This window comes from Mya arenaria, chromosome 5, assembly GCF_026914265.1.
Source record: "Mya arenaria isolate MELC-2E11 chromosome 5, ASM2691426v1".
In the NCBI taxonomy this organism is placed as follows: Eukaryota; Metazoa; Mollusca; class Bivalvia; order Myida; family Myidae; genus Mya; species Mya arenaria.
The window spans coordinates 45,560,616-45,582,725 of NC_069126.1; the positions used below are offsets into that span (position 1 = coordinate 45,560,616).

The 22,110-nt window shown below is 34.8% G+C and overlaps 1 protein-coding gene across 1 annotated transcript; it reads left to right on the top strand.

Moving 5' to 3' along the window:
* The first annotated feature begins 9,008 nt into the window (after positions 1–9,008).
* Positions 9,009–15,537, top strand: LOC128233587 (putative tyrosinase-like protein tyr-3). Its single transcript, XM_052947326.1, has 9 exons — positions 9,009–9,237; positions 9,443–9,567; positions 9,875–9,983; positions 11,012–11,112; positions 11,780–12,059; positions 12,590–12,783; positions 12,891–13,294; positions 13,454–13,467; positions 14,070–15,537. Exons 1-9 carry the CDS (start codon positions 9,115–9,117, stop codon positions 14,244–14,246), a joined length of 1,527 nt encoding a protein of 508 aa, XP_052803286.1. The 5' UTR covers positions 9,009–9,114; the 3' UTR covers positions 14,247–15,537.
* Positions 15,538–22,110: the final 6,573 nt, after the last annotated feature.

Genomic DNA, 22,110 nt, shown 5'->3' on the forward strand with positions numbered 1-22,110 from the left:
ATGCAAACATGCCTGCTCTGCTAACAAACTGATATATTTGCTGTTTATATGCACCAATCATCAGTCTGAAACGATTTTCAACATTTTTTTCAAGAAGTCGATCAAGCGATCTAGCGGCCTAGCGGCCTAGCGGCGTGAAGTTAGCGGCCTAGCGGCCTAGCGGCCTAGCGGCCTAATATGGTATCTTATTTCAAAGTAGGAATATATGCTTTTTCTTCTAAACAATGATAAATTAAATGTTTTTGTGCACGAAATATCAATTTCAAGCGATTTTCAACATTTTTTTCAAAAAAGTTTATCAAACATTTTTCTATTTTATAGCATGCATACATGTCTGCTCTGCTAACAAACTGATACATTTGCTGTTTATATGCACCAATCATCACTCTGAAACGATTTTCAACATTTTTTTCAAAGAAGTCGATCAAGCGATCTAGCGGCCTAGCGGCCTAGCGGCCTAGCGGCCTAGCGGCGTGAAGTTAGCGGCCTAGCGGCCTAATATGGTATCTTATTTCAAAGTAGGAATATATGCTTTTTCTTCTAAATAATGATAAATTAAATGTTTTTGTGCACGAAATATCAATTTCAAGCGATTTTCAACAATTTTTTTCAAAAAAGTCGATCAAGCGATCTAGCGACCTAGCGGCGTGAAGTTAGCGGCCTAGCGGCCTAATATGGTATCTTATTTCAAAGTAGGAATATATGCTTTTTCTTCTAAATAATGATGAATTAAATGTTTTTGTGCACGAAATATCAATTTCAAACGATTTTCAACAATTTTTTTCAAACATTTTTTCTATTTTATAGCATGCAAACATGCCTGCTCTGCTAACAAACTGATATATTTGCTGTTTATATGCACCAATCATCACTCTGAAACGATTTTCAACATTTTTTTCAAAGAAGTCGATCAAGCGATCTAGCGGCCTAGCGGCCTAGCGGCGTGAAGTTAGCGGCCTAGCGGCCTAGCGGCCTAATATGGTATCTTATTTCAAAGTAGGAATATATGCTTTTTCTTCTAAATAATGATGATTTAAATGTTTTTGTGCACGAAATATCAATTTCAAGCGATTGTTCAACAATTTTTTCAAAAAAGTTTATCAAACATTTTTCTATTTTATAGCATGCAAACATGCCTGCTCTGCTAACAAGCTGATATATTTGCTGTTTATATGCACCAATCATCACTCTGAAACGATTTTCAACATTTTTTTCAAGAAGTCGACCAAGCGATACAGCGGCCTAGCGGCGTGAAGTTAGCGGCCTAGCGGCCTAATATGGTATCTTATTTCAAAGTAGGAATATATGCTTTTTCTTCTAAACAATGATAAATTAAATGTTTTTGTGCACGAAATATCAATTTCAAGCGATTTTCAACAATTTTTTGAAAAAAGTCGATCAAGCGATCTAGCGGCCTAGCGGCCTAGCGGCGTGAAGTTAGCGGCTAGCGGCCTAATATGGACTCTTATTTGAAAACATGAAAACATGCATTTTCTTCTAAAACGATTATTCATTTGCTTTGTTAATGAACAAAAAAACTCGTAAAGTTTCACACTTACTCGAATTGCCACTATTTTATTAAGTCTTAAATTAATAAGTCGAAAAATACTCCTCATAATATACAGCAGAGATAACATGTAGCATATACATGATAATTGAAATAGTGTTTGCAGTTTGAAGTTTTGTGTAAATGGTATAAACCGATAAGTAATTACATATCCAGCGGTATTTTTACTGATAACTTTGGTAAAATTGTCAGGTAAATACTATCATGTGTAACAAGTTTTCGAAGTAGTGCTGTTGGATATTACAATACGCATCCCATATTGTTTTTTAAAACGCTAGAAAAAAAGGATCTAAGACCAAAGCAAAATGACTGTTTATGAAAGAAAGAAGTCTCACCTTTCTTTTTAAGTAGAACAAACTTCGTTTTTTAAAGTATATCAATCAATTAAAGGACACGTAAAAATGATCTCTATTGATATTGGAGGTGATGATTTTGTTATTAAACTATCATAAGAAACATGTATAACGCTCCGCACTGCAGTTCTTTGAATGCAGACAACTTCAATAATGACACGTCAGACGAGTTTAATATGGAGGAACTTGACTGCCCGTTTATTTCTTCAGAACTATGAAAAAACAGCAATGTCGCAGATTGCTTTGTTAACTCGAGATGATTTATTGCTACTTAAGATTTTCAATTGTATTTATGTGATACTAACATTTACTCGGATCTTTGTTGAAAATGAGCAATCGTACAAATACATAAAACGGCAACCGTCAAAATCCTGCAAACTATCGAGGCCTTACACTAGTAAATGTAATTATTAAAATGTGGTCTCTAGCACTAGGCAATAGAACTAACAACTCATGTGAAGGAGCCGACGAGTTCAATGTGCCCAAATCGGTTGCATATGCCAATGAGGTTTAGTGGACTTTAGAAAATAATTATCCATGTGTTGAAACAAAATGCTATAAATGATATGAATAAGGGGCATTGTGCATTAATTGATTATGAAAAAAGCTTTTGATATATTTATTTTGTGTGTGTTTTGAATAACTTAATTCAATGTACTGACAACTAAACGTAAGGATTTTTATACCATACATGATCACGAGTGAATGTTTGTATATTCGTATGTTGTGTTAATAATCACTCATGATACTGTATACTCTCTTGAAAATTGTTTATGTACATCTTGATAACAATTGTGTATGTATATCTTGCCTTTAGTCATATAGTGATTATATTTTGTTAATAGCAAAAGACAAATTATGTCGATTGCCGTAAACCTTTGATAATCCATATTTGAATCCTTTTAAAAAAGATACTGATAGGAAAGATGTTATTTACGTTTTGAGTTTGTTCACCCTGAGCACTTACATGTTAGATTATTTACACATTTACAGTGTGCGGATCAGCGAAGTTATGAGAGCATATTAATCGCTGTATGAGGATATTTCAATACGTACCCAGCGATTCGTTGCTTAGGTTTCATTAAGACAATATTTAGATCTGATTCAAACTATGCGATTTAATAATTTTAAGGTTATTTGCTTTTAAAAACAGAAGTCCAATTGAATATCTAAATGATATGTTTACAAAATTGAGTAAGATCATTTGTAAATTTAAAACAACAACAGTTCATTGCTGTTTGCAATGACTGAAGGTAATTCAATGTGTAAGGCTTCTTTAATTGTAGAAATATTGTACCGATAGAAACTTGGATTTCTATCATTACCAGGTACGGAGACGTCAGGAATTTGAACAAAATGTGAGAAATATTCTTACATATACATATCTTTATGGTCTACTTCTTATAATATTATCTTTTTCGCTGACTAAAAGAAATGCATTGATTTGGGCAAACGTTACAACTAACGTTTCTTAAAAGAAATTAGTGTGGGTTCAATTGAGTGGCTTCAATCATATTTATCTGGACGTAAACAAGTTGTCAATGAAAATAATACAACGTCTGAATTCATGAACATCTCATTGTGGCGTTCCTTAAGGAAGCATACTTGGACCGTTGCTCTTTTTATGCTATGTCAATGATATGAGTATAAGCATAAGTGAAAATTGTAAATTAATATTATATGCAGATGATAGTGCTATCTTTTTCTCACACAAAGATCCTTCTGTTATTAGTAATGTACTCGGCAAGGAACTTGAAAACTGAAGTAAGTGGTTAGTTGACAACAAACTGTCTTTGCATCTTGGAATAATTTGATTTGGGTCTAAAAGGAATCTAACAAAAGTTGATAGCTTCAATGTAAACTGCAATGGCCATATCATAAAACCTAAACAATCTGTTAAATATCTTGGAAGTATACTCGACAATGATCTCAGTGCTGCATCTATTGTTAACAATATTGTCAGTAAAGTTAATTCTATGTTAAAATTGTTTTATGGCTATGATTGTAGAACTTCCCTGAAAGCCTCGGCTTTCAGTGATCTTGAATGGCTTAATATAGAAAATAGGATAAAGCAACTACGACTAAACCATGTGCATAAAATCTTTAATAATAAATGCCCATCAATTATTTACATGAACATTTTACTTTAGTCTCATCCACAAATTCTTACAACAGTAAATTATCTCACAAAAATGTTTCAAAGGGGACCCTCAATCAAGTTCCTTCATCCCATATTTATTCATAAAAAAATGACACCAGGGTGGTGCTACTTTTCTTCAGAAACCAGTAGACTGAATACAAAATATTTTAATAGGCGTGTTGTTATTTTTATTTATTTTAAAATTATCTTGGGGTTAAATTAGGTAAACTGAGGTATGAAGATATTGTCATATACATCTTTTTATTATTTCTAATATTTTTCTTTTAAGTGCTTTATTGCTTTACAATCATGGGATATTTCAACTTCAATCCTCATGAATGGCTAAGCCCATTTGTTACATTTTTAGCTACCCTGAAGTACATATTGTTTTCTTTTATGTTTTTAGCTTTTTATATTTCCGTTTATAAATCGAGACATGTGATAGTGTGGCATAAAAGTGGGCAGCATGCAATATGTTATCCAATCAATAACTTGACAGAATTTTGTCCAGTCGGTGAGCAACATAGGACCAACTTGTTTAATATACAAAGAAATATTATAAACGAATTATTTCATGTGTTTTGAATATAAAATTAAAGTTTCCTTTATTGTGCCAATTCTGCTATCTAAAACCTATAGTGATTTTTAATTCATATTAAAAGATGTTTTATTAGCTAATGGATGGAACAGGAATGGGTCAAATTACAATGCTTTTGTTGCTTTATTATCAGAAACTTGTCTTATGTTCATACAATAATTAAATACTGCTATACAAAAACTTATTGGAATAGCTATATATTAAAAAATGTCTTTTTAGAAATTAAATTGTTTCAAATTATGCTGTGTTAAAAGTGTCTTTATCTATTCAAAACTTCCGATCAAGGTGTTAAAGTATAATTACCGTATATATAACATATAGTACTGAGGTGAGAAAGTGCACTCAGAAACTATTAGATGACTTTAATTTAAGTGTAAAATGCATTTTCAAATGTGTTACATCACCATGAAGTTATGATCTGAAAAAGGTATTGACATTTGAACTATTTTTCGCGTAAATGTGACCTTGCCTTTGGAGATGAAGCTTATTTTATCACTGTGGTAGCACAGTACTTATTAAGATAGCATTTAACTACTTAAAAGCAGTCAGTCAAATCCGGCAGACAATACTCTGAAGAATAACGGTGCATACATCTAAAAAGGATATATAAAAAAAATATAAACAGGAATGGCTGATACATTTGTGCCAAGTCATTTCATAATCAGATCATGATTGAAAGCGAAACAGTCAGGACACAAAAACCCACATAACCATACTTACGTAGTGGAAATAAAAACTTAAAAAGTACACTGTGACCTTGTCTGTTTAGGTACGCTATATTTATATAGTCAAGATCAACATAGTTCAAAGGACAATGTGCTATTGTCTTTTGGGATATGGACCTGACCTGATCTTACACCATACGCCATTGATGTGGTTAACACTTATGTAAACTAATTACGCAATTTACTTAGAAAATCGGTCAATAAATATTGGAAGTAATTGACCAAACACGTAAAATGACGGACAAAATGGTCTTGATGCTGTCAAAAAAACACATTAAAGTCTAGCTTAACGCCGCTGGAATCCTTGGCCGCCTTTAAAAAAAAATGTTGTAAATCGCTTCAATTTTATATTTTGTGCACAAAAACAGTTAATATATCATTGTTTAAGAAGAAAAGGCATGTATTCGTACTTTGAAATAAGATACCATATTAGGCCGCTAGGCGGCTAACTTCACGCCGCTAGGCAGCTAGATCGACTTCTTTGAAAAAAATGTTGAAAATCGCTTCAAATTTATATTTTGTGCACAAAAACAGTTCATATATCATTGTTTAAGAAGAAAAGGCATGTATTCGTGCTTTGAAATAAGATACCATATTAGGCCGCTAACTTCACGCCGCTAGGCCGCTAGATCGACTTCTTTGAAAAAATGTTGAAAATCGTTTCAGAGTGATGATTGGTGCATATAAACAGCAAATATATCAGTTTGTTAGCAGAGCAGGCATGTTTGCATGCTATAAAATAGAAAAATGTTTGATAAACTTTTTTGAAAAAATTGTTGAACAATCGCTTGAAATTGATATTTCGTGCACAAAAACATTTAAATCATCATTATTTAGAAGAAAAAGCATATATTCCTACTTTGAAATAAGATACCATATTAGGCCGCTAGGCCGCTAACTTCACGCCGCTAGGCCGCTAGATCGCTTGATCGACTTTTTTGAAAAAATTGTTGAAAATCGCTTGAAATTGATATTTCGTGCACAAAAACATTTAATTTATCATTATTTAGAAGAAAAAGCATATATTCCTACTTTGAAATAAGATACCATATTAGGCCGCTAGGCCGCTAACTTCACGCCGCTAGGCCGCTAGGCCGCTAGATCGCTTGATCGACTTCTTTGAAAAAAATGTTGAAAATCGTTTCAGAGTGATGATTGGTGCATATAAACAGCAAATGTATCAGTTTGTTAGCAGAGCAGACATGTATGCATGCTATAAAATAGAAAAATGTTTGATAAACTTTTTTGAAAAAATTGTTAAAAATCGCTTGAAATTGATATTTCGTGCACAAAAACATTTAATTTATCATTGTTTAGAAGAAAAAGCATATATTCCTACTTTGAAATAAAATACCATATTATGCCGCTAGACCGCTAGGCCGCTAACTTCACGCCGCTAGGCCGCTAGGCCGCTGTATCGCTTGATCGACTTCTTGAAAAAAATGTTGAAAATCGTTTCAGACTGATGATTGGTGCATATAAACAGCAAATATATCAGTTTGTTAGCAGAGCAGGCATGTTTGCATGCTATAAAATAGAAAAATGTTTGATAAACTTTTTTGAAAAAAATGTTGAAAATCGCTTGAAATTGATATTTCGTGCACAAAAACATTTAATTTATCATTATTTACAAGAAAAAGCATATATTCCTACTTTGAAATAAGATACCATATTAGGCCGCTAGGCCGCTAGGCCGCTAGGCCGCTAACTTCACGCCGCTAGGCCGCTAGGCCGCTAGGCCGCTAGGCCGCTAGCTCGCTTGATCGACTTTTTTGAAAAAATGATGAAAATCGCTTGAAATTGATATTTCGTGCATAAAAACATTTAATTTATCATTATTTAGAAGAAAAAGCATATATTCCTACTTTGAAATAAGATACCATATTAGGCCGCTAGGCCGGTAGGCCGCTAGGCCGCTAACTTCACGCCGCTAGGCCGCTAGGCCGCTAGATCGCTTGATCGACTTCTTTGAAAAAAATGTTGGAAATCGTTTCAGAGTGATGATTGGTGCATATAAACAGCAAATGTATCAGTTTGTTAGCAGAGCAGACATGTATGCATGCTATTAAATAGAAAAATGTTTGATAAACTTTTTTGAAAAAATTGTTGAAAATCGCTTGAAATTGATATTTCGTGCACAAACACATTTAATTTATCATTGTTTAGAAGAAAAAGCATATATTCCTACTTTGAAATAAGATACCATATTAGGCCGCTGGGCCGCTAACTTCACGCCGCTAGGCCGCTGTATCGCTTGATCGACTTCTTGAAAAAAATGTTGAAAATCGTTTCAGACTAATGATTGGTGCATATAAACAGCAAATATATCAGTTTGTTAGCAGAGCAGGCATGTTTGCATGCTATAAAATAGAAAAATGTTTGATAAACTTTTATGAAAAAATTGTTGAAAATCGCTTGAAATTGATATTTCGTGCACAAAAACATTTAATTTATCATTATTTACAAGAAAAAGCATATATTCCTACTTTGAAATAAGATACCATATTAGGCCGCTAGGCCGCTATCTTCACGCCGCTAGGCCGCTAGGCCGCTAGATCGCTTGATCGACTTCTTGAAAAAAATGTTGAAAATCGTTTCAGAGTGATGATTGGTGCATATAAACAGCAAATATATCAGTTTGTAAGCAGAGCAGGCATGTTTGCATGCTATAAAATAGAAAAATGTTTGATAAACTTTTTTGAAAAAATTGTTGAAAATCGCTTGAAATTGATATTTTGTACACAAAAACATTTAATTCATCATTATTTACAAGAAAAAGCATATATTCCTACTTTGAAATAAGATACCATATTAGGCCGCTAGGCCGCTAACTTCACGCCGCTAGGCCGCTAGATCGCTTGATCGACTTTTTTGAAAAAATTGTTGAAAATCGCTTGAAATTGATATTTCGTGCACAAAAACATTTAATTTATCATTGTTTATAAGAAAAAGCATATATTCCTACTTTGAAATAAGATACTATATTAGGCCGCTAGGCCGCTAGGCCGCTAGGCCGCTAACTTCACGCCGCTATGCCGCTAGGCCGCTAGGCCGCTAGGCCGCTAACTTCACGCCGCTAGGCCGCTAGGCCGCTAACTTCACGCCGCTAGGCCGCTAACTTCACGCCGCTAGGCCGCTAGGCCGCTAACTTCACGTACATGAATAACTTTACTTGTCCGATATTTTACCAGAAACATCTGGGGGCTGTTTCAATAAAGAATTTCAGTCGTAACTTCAATTCTCTTAAACCTGTATAAAGATTAACAATACATGTACATCGATTATGTTTATTTACTCAATTTGGTGTTCATTTTCAATGCTGACTCGAGTTCAATTCACTCAAATATGTAATAAAATAATGGAACAATGACACTAAGATATTTTCAATTTACGATAAAAATCTTTATTGAAACGCACTCAGAGGAGGTATGTCTTACACCTAGCTTATGGGATTGCCATTTGTATACTTCAGTGTGTTATTGTAAAAACCGCAAGGAATTTCTGCGTAATATCATACGTTCAAGGAAAAAGTGTAATTTGACTAATTGTTTTTCCAAATACCTAATAAAAATTGCAAGTCATATCTACCTATTGTGCAATTCCAAACTTCAAATGAGGAAAACCTTTTCAAAACCAAGCACCGATCCAACATTTTTAACAAGCAGAGGTATATAGCAGTGTACATAAAGTCTTATAAAAACTTATTTAAGTCATTCAGAATTGCACGCAAAATGGGAAGAGTTATATTGCAAGTTTGTCTTGTGCTTTTTAGTTCAAGATACGTTAATTGCGATGTAGTGGAGAATATAGTATTTCCGAATACTGTGCAAGATTGTTATGACAAGGGATCGAAGGCAAGTTTAAAATATATTGGCAAATAAAAGACTAATGCTACACTTATTACACCATATATTTAATACGATTAAGAATTTTGCTCCGACAGCAAATTTTAATATCGGATTTCATTTGTTGTTTCACATTTGAACATTAACATTAAAATGTGCATTCATGATTATATCTTACTTATATGATATTGCTGTGATTTGATGTTCCATACAGCAACCAGTCAACCTTACTTTGGTAAAAGAGGCCTGCTGGCGTGTATATCTTGAAGACATAAATACACATCCTATATTAAGCGACGAAGACAAGGACTTTTTTAAGACTGAATACGAAATACCAAAGTAAGTATACTTAATATGAGTTTTTTAGAACCACAACGAATTATTCCCATAGATTTGCCTTTATTATATATTGAGGAATTATCAGAGAAAAAACGTTGAAAGTAAAGATAAACGGGATAATCTTAACAACAAGCACATTAAAATATATGGTAAGATTTCGAATTTTAATTGAATACTTCTCAGTCTCAGAAAAGGAAAGTCTTATAGGATTTACTTACGTGCTTCTAAACATGGTCGTCTGATAGAGCTATGAGTATAACATAAAGAAACTAATGATAAATGGACTTAACCCTGTAGTATCTACAAGGTACGGCTATCACGACCCACCAACCGGACTCCGAACACGGTACGATATCCGAGTTCTAACAGATCAACAGCGGAAGGATGTCTTTGATGCGTTTAAAGTCCTTTATCAGGCAAGTGGGCGTGAAGTTTATTTTAAAGCATGTGATAATTAAATAAGCAACTCGTATGTTCTCAACAATGTTTTGCCATGTAAAGGAGAATATAAGAAAACAAAACGCAGGTATTTGAGATGATCCTTTGTTATCCCCCCAAAATATAAAAGATTGAAAATGGCATTCGCGTCAATGAATTGGTATGATCTTATTTAAGCCATGAATATAATGACAAGAGAACTTGCCTTCTGGTTTTTGAGGATGAATTCCTTATAAAAATATAAAGTGAAATATGGCGTCCTTACTTAAATAAGCTTTCAGTCCTTTGATTTAAATAAAAATTTGCACATTCGTGTTATCTTCAAAAACCTTATTTTTCATTCGATTGGGTCACTCCGAATGTTTCAGCGTATGACGTCACTTTATTTCAAAATTTTACTTAGGGTTTTCATTTGGAAGGAGATTTTAGCAAATGTATATTGTATTTTTATTTTTTAATAATGTTTTCTATGTTTAATCCCAGAGTAAGTTGATGCTTTTCTTTATGATCACACAGTTTTATACCTTTTATTTGCTGGGGCAGACTGTGTAGGATTTTAATAGTTTCAAACAATAACTGCATCGTATCTTTAGGCACTCTTAAGTGTATTCCTTCGTCTGCAGATGGAGTTGGGATCTGAGTTATAGTTTATTATTAGTACATGTATTTGTTTTATTCTTAAGTTTCCTCAAGTTAATGCATACTTTGATAAGATTTACCATTTACTTTTTTACATTCCAAGGCGGTACCTAACAATCCTTGATAAACATCCCTAGTTTTATATATTATTTATGTAGTGTGTTGTTTGTGGATGTTTGTGTTGTTGTTCCATGTTTCTGGTTTGTGATTGTTTGTTTTTGTGTTCTATGTCATTGGCGTTGACCCTGTGCCATTCAACGGGGTTTATGTTTAAACATTGGACCACTGGACTTGTTTCTGTAGCTTTTTATATACATATTGATTGAAATGGTAAATATTCTAGATATATTTTACCATTTTTTTACAGAACGGAATATTGCGCAGATTTGGCCTAATGCACGGAGTTGATACCACACGAAAACACAGAGGAAGGGCTTTTTTACCTTGGCATCGCGTCTTTATAACTGCGTATGTTTGAGTTACATTAAAGTAAATCACTGAGTAATTATTATCATATTGCTAACAGTTCATTACGACATTTATTATAAGACACACTTCAGTCATAGCGAAAATGATAATACATACAGCATTCGTATGGTTAACCAATTGTTACAATGAAATTTATGGGGCAAGTCGTTGATAGATGTGAGACCTCGACCCCTTCCTTTGCGTACCTAGAATAGTCTTTACAAATATTGCGTACATAAACTACTTAAACAGTTCGAAAGTCTGTGTACCGAAAAAACAAACGAACTATATAAAAACAGCACCGATTAATTAAACCAGTTTTGTCCTATCCTACATAAGATGTAAATTCTATTCCATGGTAAGAATTCTTAGAGATACCTACCCCGGTCGATATCACTTCACTGTGTCGATTTATCACCATATGAATGATATGGAATACTAGTACAATATTTCAAAAAGGTATTGTCGATCAAATAACAGCTTTTATGATCGAAAGCGTATCGCATTACATATAATGTCAATAGTCGTCATATAATAAACATATTTATTCAACAAATTCAGGAACTAAGTTAGTAAGTGACAATTTGATTATTTTTTTTCAAGATCGGATCTTAATAGATTGATAGCTGGCTTCTATAATTCCTTTTTGCATTTAATTTACATATAGATTCGAGGAACAGCTAAGAAAGGTCAACCCCAATGTATCGTTGCCATACTGGGACTATACGACTGATTATTATATGGCCTCACCGTATAAATCAGTGATATGGACCGATTGCTTTGTGGGAAATGGGTTTGGAAGCATTACAAGTGGTCCGTTTGCCGGTTGGTATGGAGGGAATAATGTGCAAATCGAGCGATCAACATCGCAAGGTGAACAACCTTGTCCACCAAATCTCATCAGTAAAGCAGACATAGCTGGAATGCTACTTAATTGCCATTTTGAGGTTGGACATCAGAATTTATACATTCAATAAAAACTGTTTACATAACTTCTTTAGCAGATGTCATTCCAGATAGTCTAGAATGTAATGTAAACTATTTTGGCACTGCACCAAATCTCCAAAGACTTGTTTACAAAATGCCGTTTAAAAGATATTTAATTACATTGTGTAAAAACATTTCTTCTTTAAATTGTCCTACTGTAAAACTGATCTCATATTCCTTACTTTCTTATTTTAACACTGTTATTGAAAGTTTGAAATATACACATTTTAAAGTCAAAACTTTAGATTTTTACTAATGCAATGAGAATGACAGAGACACGCCCAGTATGAATGAGTTTAAACGTTCAACAACATACACATATGCAAACACCGCAAATAGAACAACAAATGGTAACGTTACTGACTCACGGTTAAAATGTGTATCCATATAATCATTTTGCCAAAATAGACAATTAACTGTGCCTAAATACGTATAAATCCAGTAACTTAAGCAGCATTACTCTTATGGTAAAATCGAACATACTTTGCAGGACATTACAACTGGCACTGAGTCACCCTTCAGCAACAAAGATAATCTAGAAATCCATCACGACGGCGTCCATGATTGGGTAGGAGGTGATATGGATACAATAAGAATTGCCGCATTTGATCCAATTTTCTGGATGCACCACGCCTTTATTGATTACATTTGGGAACAGTTCAGAGAACGACAAGGCAGTAAAGAGTACGATTCGCAAGGATTCGATTTACATTCTTACTTTGCAGTGTAATGATTTTGTGATTGGTGTTTCATTTACTAATTATTAACAGTTTTCTTTAAACATGTTCCAGGTGCAATGTAAGCGTTGAAACTGACTATCCAAAGACGAATCTGTCCAGGTTCAACAATTCCCTTAATGCTGCTACGGACCCACTTCAGGGATTTGAGTATATGCAAATAAAAGATGGCCTTTGGAAAAACTGGACCACAAAATTCTTCAATTACGAGCCGCAGCCACAGTGCCCGGATTGCGGAGGCTCTTCGTTTCTTAAATGCGACAAAGATATTGATAACAAAAGATTCCCAAATGGAGTATGTGTGAGCAAGGATTGGAATGCTTGTCATTCTGTCCATGAGGTCGATAAAGTATCACATTATATTTCAGCGAAGATTGATTCAGAAGGCTTTCCTGGTATTGGAAGGACAAGGGTGAACTCGGATGAGGAGAATCTTAAACTGCTCAAGAAGGAAATAGGTAGAAAAGGGTTAAATATAAATTCCAAGCGCATGCTTCTAATTGAAAATAAATAATGTCTGTAAACATTGTATTATATATATATAAAGATGACATTGATGAAACACGCAGTTGGTTAAGCTCGATAAACCAAAATAGCTATTTTTACTTTAATTTCAGCGATGGGAACAAAGGTAAATAAAACGTCTTCGACAGAAAGGGTAATGGCGACATGGTGGCTTAGTCTTCTGCTTGCCATAACCAGTAATGAGGCTGCAAACAATCTTAACCAATTGAATAAAATTCGATACCTTTTAGATGTTTAAAGAGATAAAAACAGCCCAAAGTTCTACAAGTGTGTTTGGTTTTCCAAACCTGCAAGTTTGGCGATTTCTACATTATTTTTTAAGTAACCCTTTATGTAGCATATCCATTTTCGAAAACGAAAGTTTTATTGGTTCCAAAATGCATGGTAGCCAGGTAAATGTTTAATTCTGTCTAAAATGTAAATTGATCAGTGGCATATTGCATATTGCTTACCTTTCCAAATAAGTTTCGGTATGAGGAAGAAATAGTGCAAAATTCATTTGCAATACTATTACAGAGTTTCATTCAACGTATACAAAGTATAAACTTGATGAACGTTTGTTTTTTAATGATTGCTTATTATGGCGTGGAACTTTGATTTGTTAAGTATTAACCAAGACAATAGGAAGCTTTTATATACTAGATTTGTCCTATATTATCCATTGGGGTATTCCAGAATAGTTGTTGTATTTTTACATTCAAAACTTAGGAAGAAGATGATGATGGTGATGACGATTTCTCTATCTGGAAAATTGCTGTGATCGTGGTATGCAGTCTACTGGCCATGAACATTATAGGCGTTGTGGTCTACTGCTGCGTTAACAAACGCAAACACGACGCTCGAGATGTGGCACAAGAATTAAGCTCGAGTCAATTCCCTGGGTAGAATTTTGTTTTCTAGGACAGCATCTTCAAACAATGTGTGTTGGTGATTTGTTCAGAGAGAAGGAAGATGCACACCAAGGAAAAACAAAATCTAACGATGTTTTATACAATATGTTTTGCTCTTATGTAATTATGCCATTTTTGGTCAGGTTTCCTCTCTCAGACACCCGTATTCCTGAATAACTGAACCAGTGACACTTTCTTTCCAAATGAGATTACTTAACCTAATTTTAGAAAAAGAGTTGTATTATTTGTACTGACTATGAATTATTAAAGTTTGACATTCCAATACATGCTTAACTAAAGATGTTTCTTGACATTTATCTACACTGCTGGTACACTATCCGAACTTTATTGTTTCTTTAAATCAATGCACCATAGATAAAGGCAGTTTAAACATATAGCATATGTGTACATATTTGTATTTTTGCAATCATTAATGAGGTTCATGTATTTGAGTGATGTGTAAATGTATGAAAGTTATCCTTCCTTGAGTGTGACCCTTTCAAACATTTTAATCTGTTTTGCCATTTTGATATTCGGTGATTGGAGATTCAAGTTTCTTCGGTTTATATATGTTCTAATTCACACAAAACAAGACGTTATTTTGTATATGTATTAGGAATGGCAACGATTACCCGAGTACTCGAACAATCAACCGAGTACCCGAGTACCAAATCACTACTTCCGAGTACTCATAAAATTCACCAAATACATGATTTACAGACGTAAGTATCAGATCTGGCGCGTTTCCAATAAGACAATTAATTCGTTTATTTATAGTATTGTTTACAGAAAATAGAAAAGAGGTGGCTTTCTCCTCAATTCTATTCTATTATATGTGTACGTTGTAAATGTATATTTGTTATAAAAAATAAATACTGTTTAAACCAAGACAATTTACGTCTAATCCCCGCTGTATACACAATAGACCCTAATAAATTAATTGACAGGTGCTGTGAGAGTTGCAAACTGTCAACAAATGGCCCTAATTCGCAAACAACACTGATGTCAATTAACGAAGTTTTGGTAGCGGTACAACGCCTACAGAATTGTATTGTAAACCAAAACGGCCATTTTTACGACCAACGCATAACGTACATGAACGATACATGTAAACACGAACTTGTCTTTCCCGAATACCAATTCAAGTTATCTGAGTAATAGAGAACTCGATCGGAAGATTGTCTGAGTACATGAGTACCAATTTTACTGCTCGTTGCCATCCCTTAATTGTGTATATATCGTTCACAGATGTTTAACTAATCTTAATAAAGTTCATATCAACCATGTGCACTGTCTTTGACAAAGGTTCATTCAATAATGTATATGTGATGTTCAGATCCGATGTCTTTGTAGATCAATGGTATCCTAAAGCGTTAACGCACCAATAGGCTGCTTTATGGTCCGACACCATGCGGTGTTGGATGTAAATATAAATGTCTAAATGAAGAATTTACCCTCAACAAGGATTAAGGTGAAAAATAAGATCCAGAAACTGTTTAAAAACGACCGTAAACATCTAAAACGGTATACTTCTTACAAAGAAGTGGGAATAGCTTTGGCTGATTGCGGAAAAACTTCCTTTCTTATGATGGTACAGAGACCTGAGATTGATTTTGCGATGTGTCATTTGGATTGTTTCGATGATTAAAGTCATGTTGAGTCGAATCTGGTCATTTGGGTAAAACACCCTAACTTAATGAACACGAGGGGTCCATATTGTTGACGTTCGGTCATTGGTCCGCGGTGTAAATTATTGACTCTTTGGGTGTTTTTTATCAATCTTGTTGTCATTCTGCTAGAAGCACACACATAAATGAAAAGTAACAGCAAAGCGAATCTTAAGAAATCGACATTAATTTATTTCTCATATTATAAACAAATATGACAGTCCGATGTACAGGATATAGTCATCCTTAAGTATATCACTTTACACTTTTAATTTAATGAAATACCTATGACTCTCAATATCAATAACATGTTATTTTCAACAATTTCTTAATACTCTCTGCATTGATGAATTCCTGTTCATTTGTTAATGTGTGTGCAGTGTACAGGCCCTATTTCATGCCATCAAGTAAATGGTTAAGTTTTAAGTTCCTGGACTTGTCAATGTAGTTGCCATGTATTTGTTCGTCTCGGTAGATTAGTTATGCTGATATCTTTTAAATGAGATAGGGTCTCGATTGTTATATTTCAAACCCGCATTGAAAAGTTCAGTGTATCATCAATGGGTTGTTTCTTTTTAGTTTCACCTTGTGGCCATGTATCCGAGTATAATAAACGTAGTTGAAACGCACAATTTTGCTCTTTAGGCCACACCAAATTAATGTTTAGTTCCTCGGATTTTACCAAAAAAAATTGGAGCGAGCGAAAAACAAATAAAAATAAAATGTTGTCAGTTTTCATAATAACCGAAGCGAGAGCGAAAAATATATTTTTCCTTATATTCAATATTAATAAGAAAGATTGTTCAAAATAATTGCCCTTAAACCCATTTTAATGCCATCTTGAACTGAACCTCTAATGGACATTGGGAAAATGTTGGAATACATACTATTTATTCATCCGTGTTTAGTACAAACATTATATGGATAAATCTAATTTTTTATATAATTGAAACGTACTTTAATATGACGATCATTCATAATAATAAATAACCCTGCTTTTAGTATAAAGTTTGAAACGACTTATATAAATCTACCTTAATAATATGCAACTGTATTTTGACATAACTTGATTCTGGATTTGTAAAAAATGATCACTTACACAGGCATCATAAAACATCAGACTCCATATAACATAAGACTAAATTTTGTTTTTATTATCACAGGAAATGCAATAACACGTGCTTATTAAAACAAAAAGAACAAGGGTATTTTTCAGAGTACTTTTTTGGTTATTTAGATGTTTTTATGCACCAACCAATTGTATATGTCCCCCACCCCCTAAGTCTGGAAAAGCAGGGACTTTGACTTCCGGTCTCTCAAAATCCGGGTGAAATAACCGACCTGCAGGGACACACAGCTGGTAAAATCCCTGCCAAATTGCCCCGCAACCCCGAATACCGAGGCCCATTCCCGACAATTTTCAATATGAAGACAAAACCACATTCACTAGGCACTGCGGGGCCACCTAAAAGGTAAAACCACAGCCCATTGCCTCTGCTGTCCCCGGTATACCCCTGGAACAAGGGCGAGGGGTGGGCGGGGCAGTGGTTACAATTGACAAGTGCATTACAATCCCGGATTACGCTGCAAATAAAAACAAAATATAAGGTGATAAAGTTAGGCTTACTTATGTTGAGGTATATCCAGACCAGTGTTTATATCGCTATTTGTGAAAAGATATTTGTTCAAAACTGTTGTTTTGTCAGAATTTGATCAAAATTGAGCTTGTTACATCAATTTGGACCAAACAATGACTCATGTTCCAGTTAAGTTGAACTGTCATCTTCAGCATCGTCGTAACGAGGTAAAATTTTGGTCCCTTGTATTATGACTTGAATAAAATAGTACTAAGTTGATCATTCCGATTTCCATTCAAAACGAGTCACTAATACGCAATATAATCGCTATCAGTCTCAGATACACATGCTTTATTTGCATACTGATTGCTTTAAATAAAGATCTATTAGTGCATGAGACGATCAACAATAACTTCAAGCATGCTCAAAACATATTTATTGTCAAAAATAAGATTTAATTTTCAAACTTCGAGCCACATTGTTTATACCGGAAGCCGCCATTTTGATTGAATTTATTGAGACCCACGCTAAACCGATCGATATACAGTATAAAAAACACTTCGCATCGGTAACGTCCCTTTACAAAAACACGAAAACTAGCGTAGAAAAATTATACTTATTTTTTTTAGCCTTTTAATAATTCATTATCTGAAAAAATCTGCTTGGCGATCAAAATGGAGGTGCGGGCGCACAATTATTTTTTTTTCAAAAAAAAAAATAGGAGCGGTAAATCCGCGGAACGAAATATCAATTTGGTGTGGCCTTATGTGAATATTGTTTGTTTTCTTGGGTGTATTTTAGTGCCTTGTTATCAGGGTGTTGGCCTTTGATTTTTTAATCGTATCCGGAATCCTTTGTTTGTTTTGTGTTGTTTCGAATATCATTGAGATGTTCTCGAAAGAGTTGCGTGTTAAGTATGCTTACCTTCCACCCCTAAGAAGACGAAGATTTCGCTGCCTGGAAGATTGCTGTGATAATGGAATGCTGTCTACAGGCCAGTTTCTCCAAATATCTTAAGTACTTGAAATTTGTTGATCACGTTAATAATTTGCATTTCACGAAAACAACGTGCTCAATAATTCAATAAAGTAAGATGTTGAGCCAACTAGGTAGTTGATTTAAGCCAATTATTTCTCTATCAAATACGGCCGCCATACAGCGTCGTCTGCAGATAATTTGCCATAGAAATCGTGACCTTCCGATTTCAAGGATCTTTCAAGACCGTTCAAACCCTCTAGAGACTCTTCTCCTGAAATATTCCAGCGGTATCTTTTCCGTCCTCTTTCTATTATACTTCTCGTAAACATCCTTTGTTCATACTTGGAACGGGCCACTGGACGCTCCTGTCCACTCCTCCCTCTTCTTTCCGTACTTATTATCCCCGCCGAATCGAAGGTTTCGGGAGGGGGATATTGTTTAGGCGGTGTCAGTCCGTCCGTCATTCTGTCCGTCCGGTACCATATCTTGGTAGGCATTGATCAGAAAATGTTCAAACTTAATCAGAATGTTCCCCTTGATCAAATCTCGACCACTTGTAAAAGTGGGTCACATGGGGTCAAGAACTAGGTCACTAGGTAAAATCTTTGGAACATACTAGAGGCATTATACATGGTCAATTATTCATGAAACTTAATCAGAATGTTTTCCTTGATGAACTCTTGGTCGTAAATAAAACTAGGTCACATATGATCGGAAATTAAGTCACTAGGTCAAATCTTAGAAAAATCTTGTTCGGAATCTTGTTAGACAAGTTATGTTCAAAATTAGTCATGATGTCCCCTTGATGAAATATGGACCACTTAAAAAAGTGGTTCACATGGGGTTAAAAACTAGGTCACTGTTTTCCTTGATTATTGTTAAATAGTTCGAAACTGGGTCACATGGGGTCAGAAACCAGGTCAGTAGGTAAAATCTTTGAAAAATTGTGTCCCAAACCAAACATTGGTATTGAGTAGTCAGTTATGTTCCAATTTTGTCAGAATGTTTGCCTTAATAGAATATTTAGTTTTAAAATTGGTCTCATGGGTTCAAAAACTAGGTCACTAGGTCATATCTTACAGAAATCTTGGGGCAAAACACTCTAGACACAATGCATCTGCTCTAATTTCCATGAAACTTAATTAGAATGCTTGCCTGGATTCAATCTTGGAATAGTTTGAAACTAGTAGCTCATGTGGGTCAGAAATGAGGTCACGGGGTCAAATCTTAAAAAAACTTGTGAACACTCTAGAGGCTATATTTTTGCAATACATTTGGACCAATCTTCATGAAACTTGATCAGAATGTTTTTCTTGATGAAATCGTTTATTAGTTTGGAACTGGGTAACATGAAGTCATAAACTAGGTTTCTTGGTCATTTCTAAATGCTGCATTATATACAATATTTTTTTTATTTCAAACAGTTTCAATGAAACTCAAACTCATATTTAATTATTTCACCAACAACTGATTTCCATTCCTTGACTAAGCCCAATCAGGCGGGGGATATCAATTCAACGAATTTGCTTGTTTCTCTTCATTTCCTGGCGACTGGAGCACACTTTATCGTTGTTGGTGACGTCGGCTTCTTCTGTCTGTCGCACCATAAAAGCCGCGGTCGCAATACTTTCTGGAGTTGCAAGACTGAAAAGCCAGATTCGTCGGTTTTTTAGATGCTGTAAAGGCAGAGTTCTTCTTCATTGCCGGTGAGTAATGCCGTATCTATATGCATCAAATTGAGATATTCCCGGTTACATTTCTGATGAAAAACATTCAAAACAAACACTTTTAACCATCGACCCTTGTCGCAGATGACGTAGCCAATCGCGACTGCATGAGATCGATGATTGAAAACCGATAACATTTAACAAGCCTTGTAAACACAAGTTACTGCGCATACATGTAAAAAAAATGTTCAAATACTGACACATAACGTTGTTATCAAACAAGTAATCGTTTAATTGTGTCTCTTTACTCAACTTGTGGTATCATTCTAACGTAGTTAGACGCTGTATTATTCTGAAATAGGTATTTGCATTTGAATCCTATTGTAGTGCGAGTACTCTCTTTGACCTGTTTACACATGAAGTGCGGACGCCACTGGTGCGTGCGTATATCTCTGGGAGTTCCAGATCAGCTGTTGTGAAAGCCAAACGTACTAAATAACTGCTTAATAAAGACCTTACGTATTTTTCCCTAGGATTAAATGGTAAGCTTGGGTTGGTCCAGATAAATATCAGGAAATACTGAATTGGTGGCAGCTGTGTTGATTTAGCCGTTTCAGTACAATTGTTGCTGAAATTCTGCAACTTGTGATGGCAAATTTTCCTCTAGGATTTTTTTCCGCGTTTGAAGCCATTTGTTCGTAAATGTTTGGCCATTGTTCAATTTCTTCTGGTCTTACCAGTTGATAATTTGATTTTACGTCGTAGTCTTCAAGGACAGGCCCCTTCTTTGCTTTTGTTTGTTTTTGGGGCCTTTTCAGCGTTCAAAGCGACTTTTCAGACGGAAGAGTAGCCGGATAGAAGACAAACAAGGTTGTTGATTGAACAATCCAATTCTTCTTCTAATCAGAAGCATTTGATTTGCAAATATGGCCAATAGTAATGTGCTTTTAAACTTCTTGTCTGTTGAAGACTTAAACCGGGTTTATGTTTAAACGTTTTGCTACTGAGCTTGTTTCTGTAGCTTCTTGCATAAATATTGAAGACAATTCCAAAAAAATCCCTAGGTTAGCATTTACCATTGTAGATTTGCGTGAACATTATGGCAATCTCACAGAAGAAAGCTTGCTTGCCCATTGCCGGATTTGTCTGTTCTGCTAATTTGATAGCAAATCTCATAGGATTGCTGAATGTCCCACTAATAAATAATTTAAGGCCTTTGTTTTAAACGCAACAGGGTCGGGACGACAAGGAGCCGAACCTCTACACAGCAAGACTCCGGCTCAAGCCCTGCCGAGCGAAATGAGGTAAGTAACAAACTTGATTCTAATGAGACTGCAATACAGCCAGAAGAACTTGGCGAAACACATTACTCCTTATTCGACACCAGGTTCTCTGCCCGCTGATGGTACAGTAATATACAACGAGATTACATCTCCCGTTTGTTTGTTGAAATCCATGTCAGCATTCACAGGCCAGTATGTGTGAGTAATGTATGTGTCGACGTCATAGTCGACTCCACTGCTTAGGTAACGATTATTTCAGACGGTTTGTTTGAGAAGCTCAGTAAACATAAACTCCGTTTAATGGCACAGGGTAAACGCAAAAAACATAAAACATAAAAATCACAAACAAGAAACATGGGACAACAGCACAAAACTCTACAAAGAATACAGTGCATAATTTATATACTATGTAAAAATATGTATGCTTATCAAGGATTGCTAGGTACCGCCTGTTGTGAAGGACTATTGATAATAGTTTTATGTAACCTTCTCTGGGGGATATAAAAAAAAGATGTAACATAAAACAAAACAAAATAAAGTTAAAATTGAAAGAAGTATAGTTTAGTGTTCTTAAAACCCAAAACATGACTAAAACCTCTTCACCCAGGAGAACAAAATTGGTAGCAGAGCGTGGTTTTGTGAGAGACTTATAGGGTTGTTGTGTTTTCGGACGAAGAATAAAAAGTG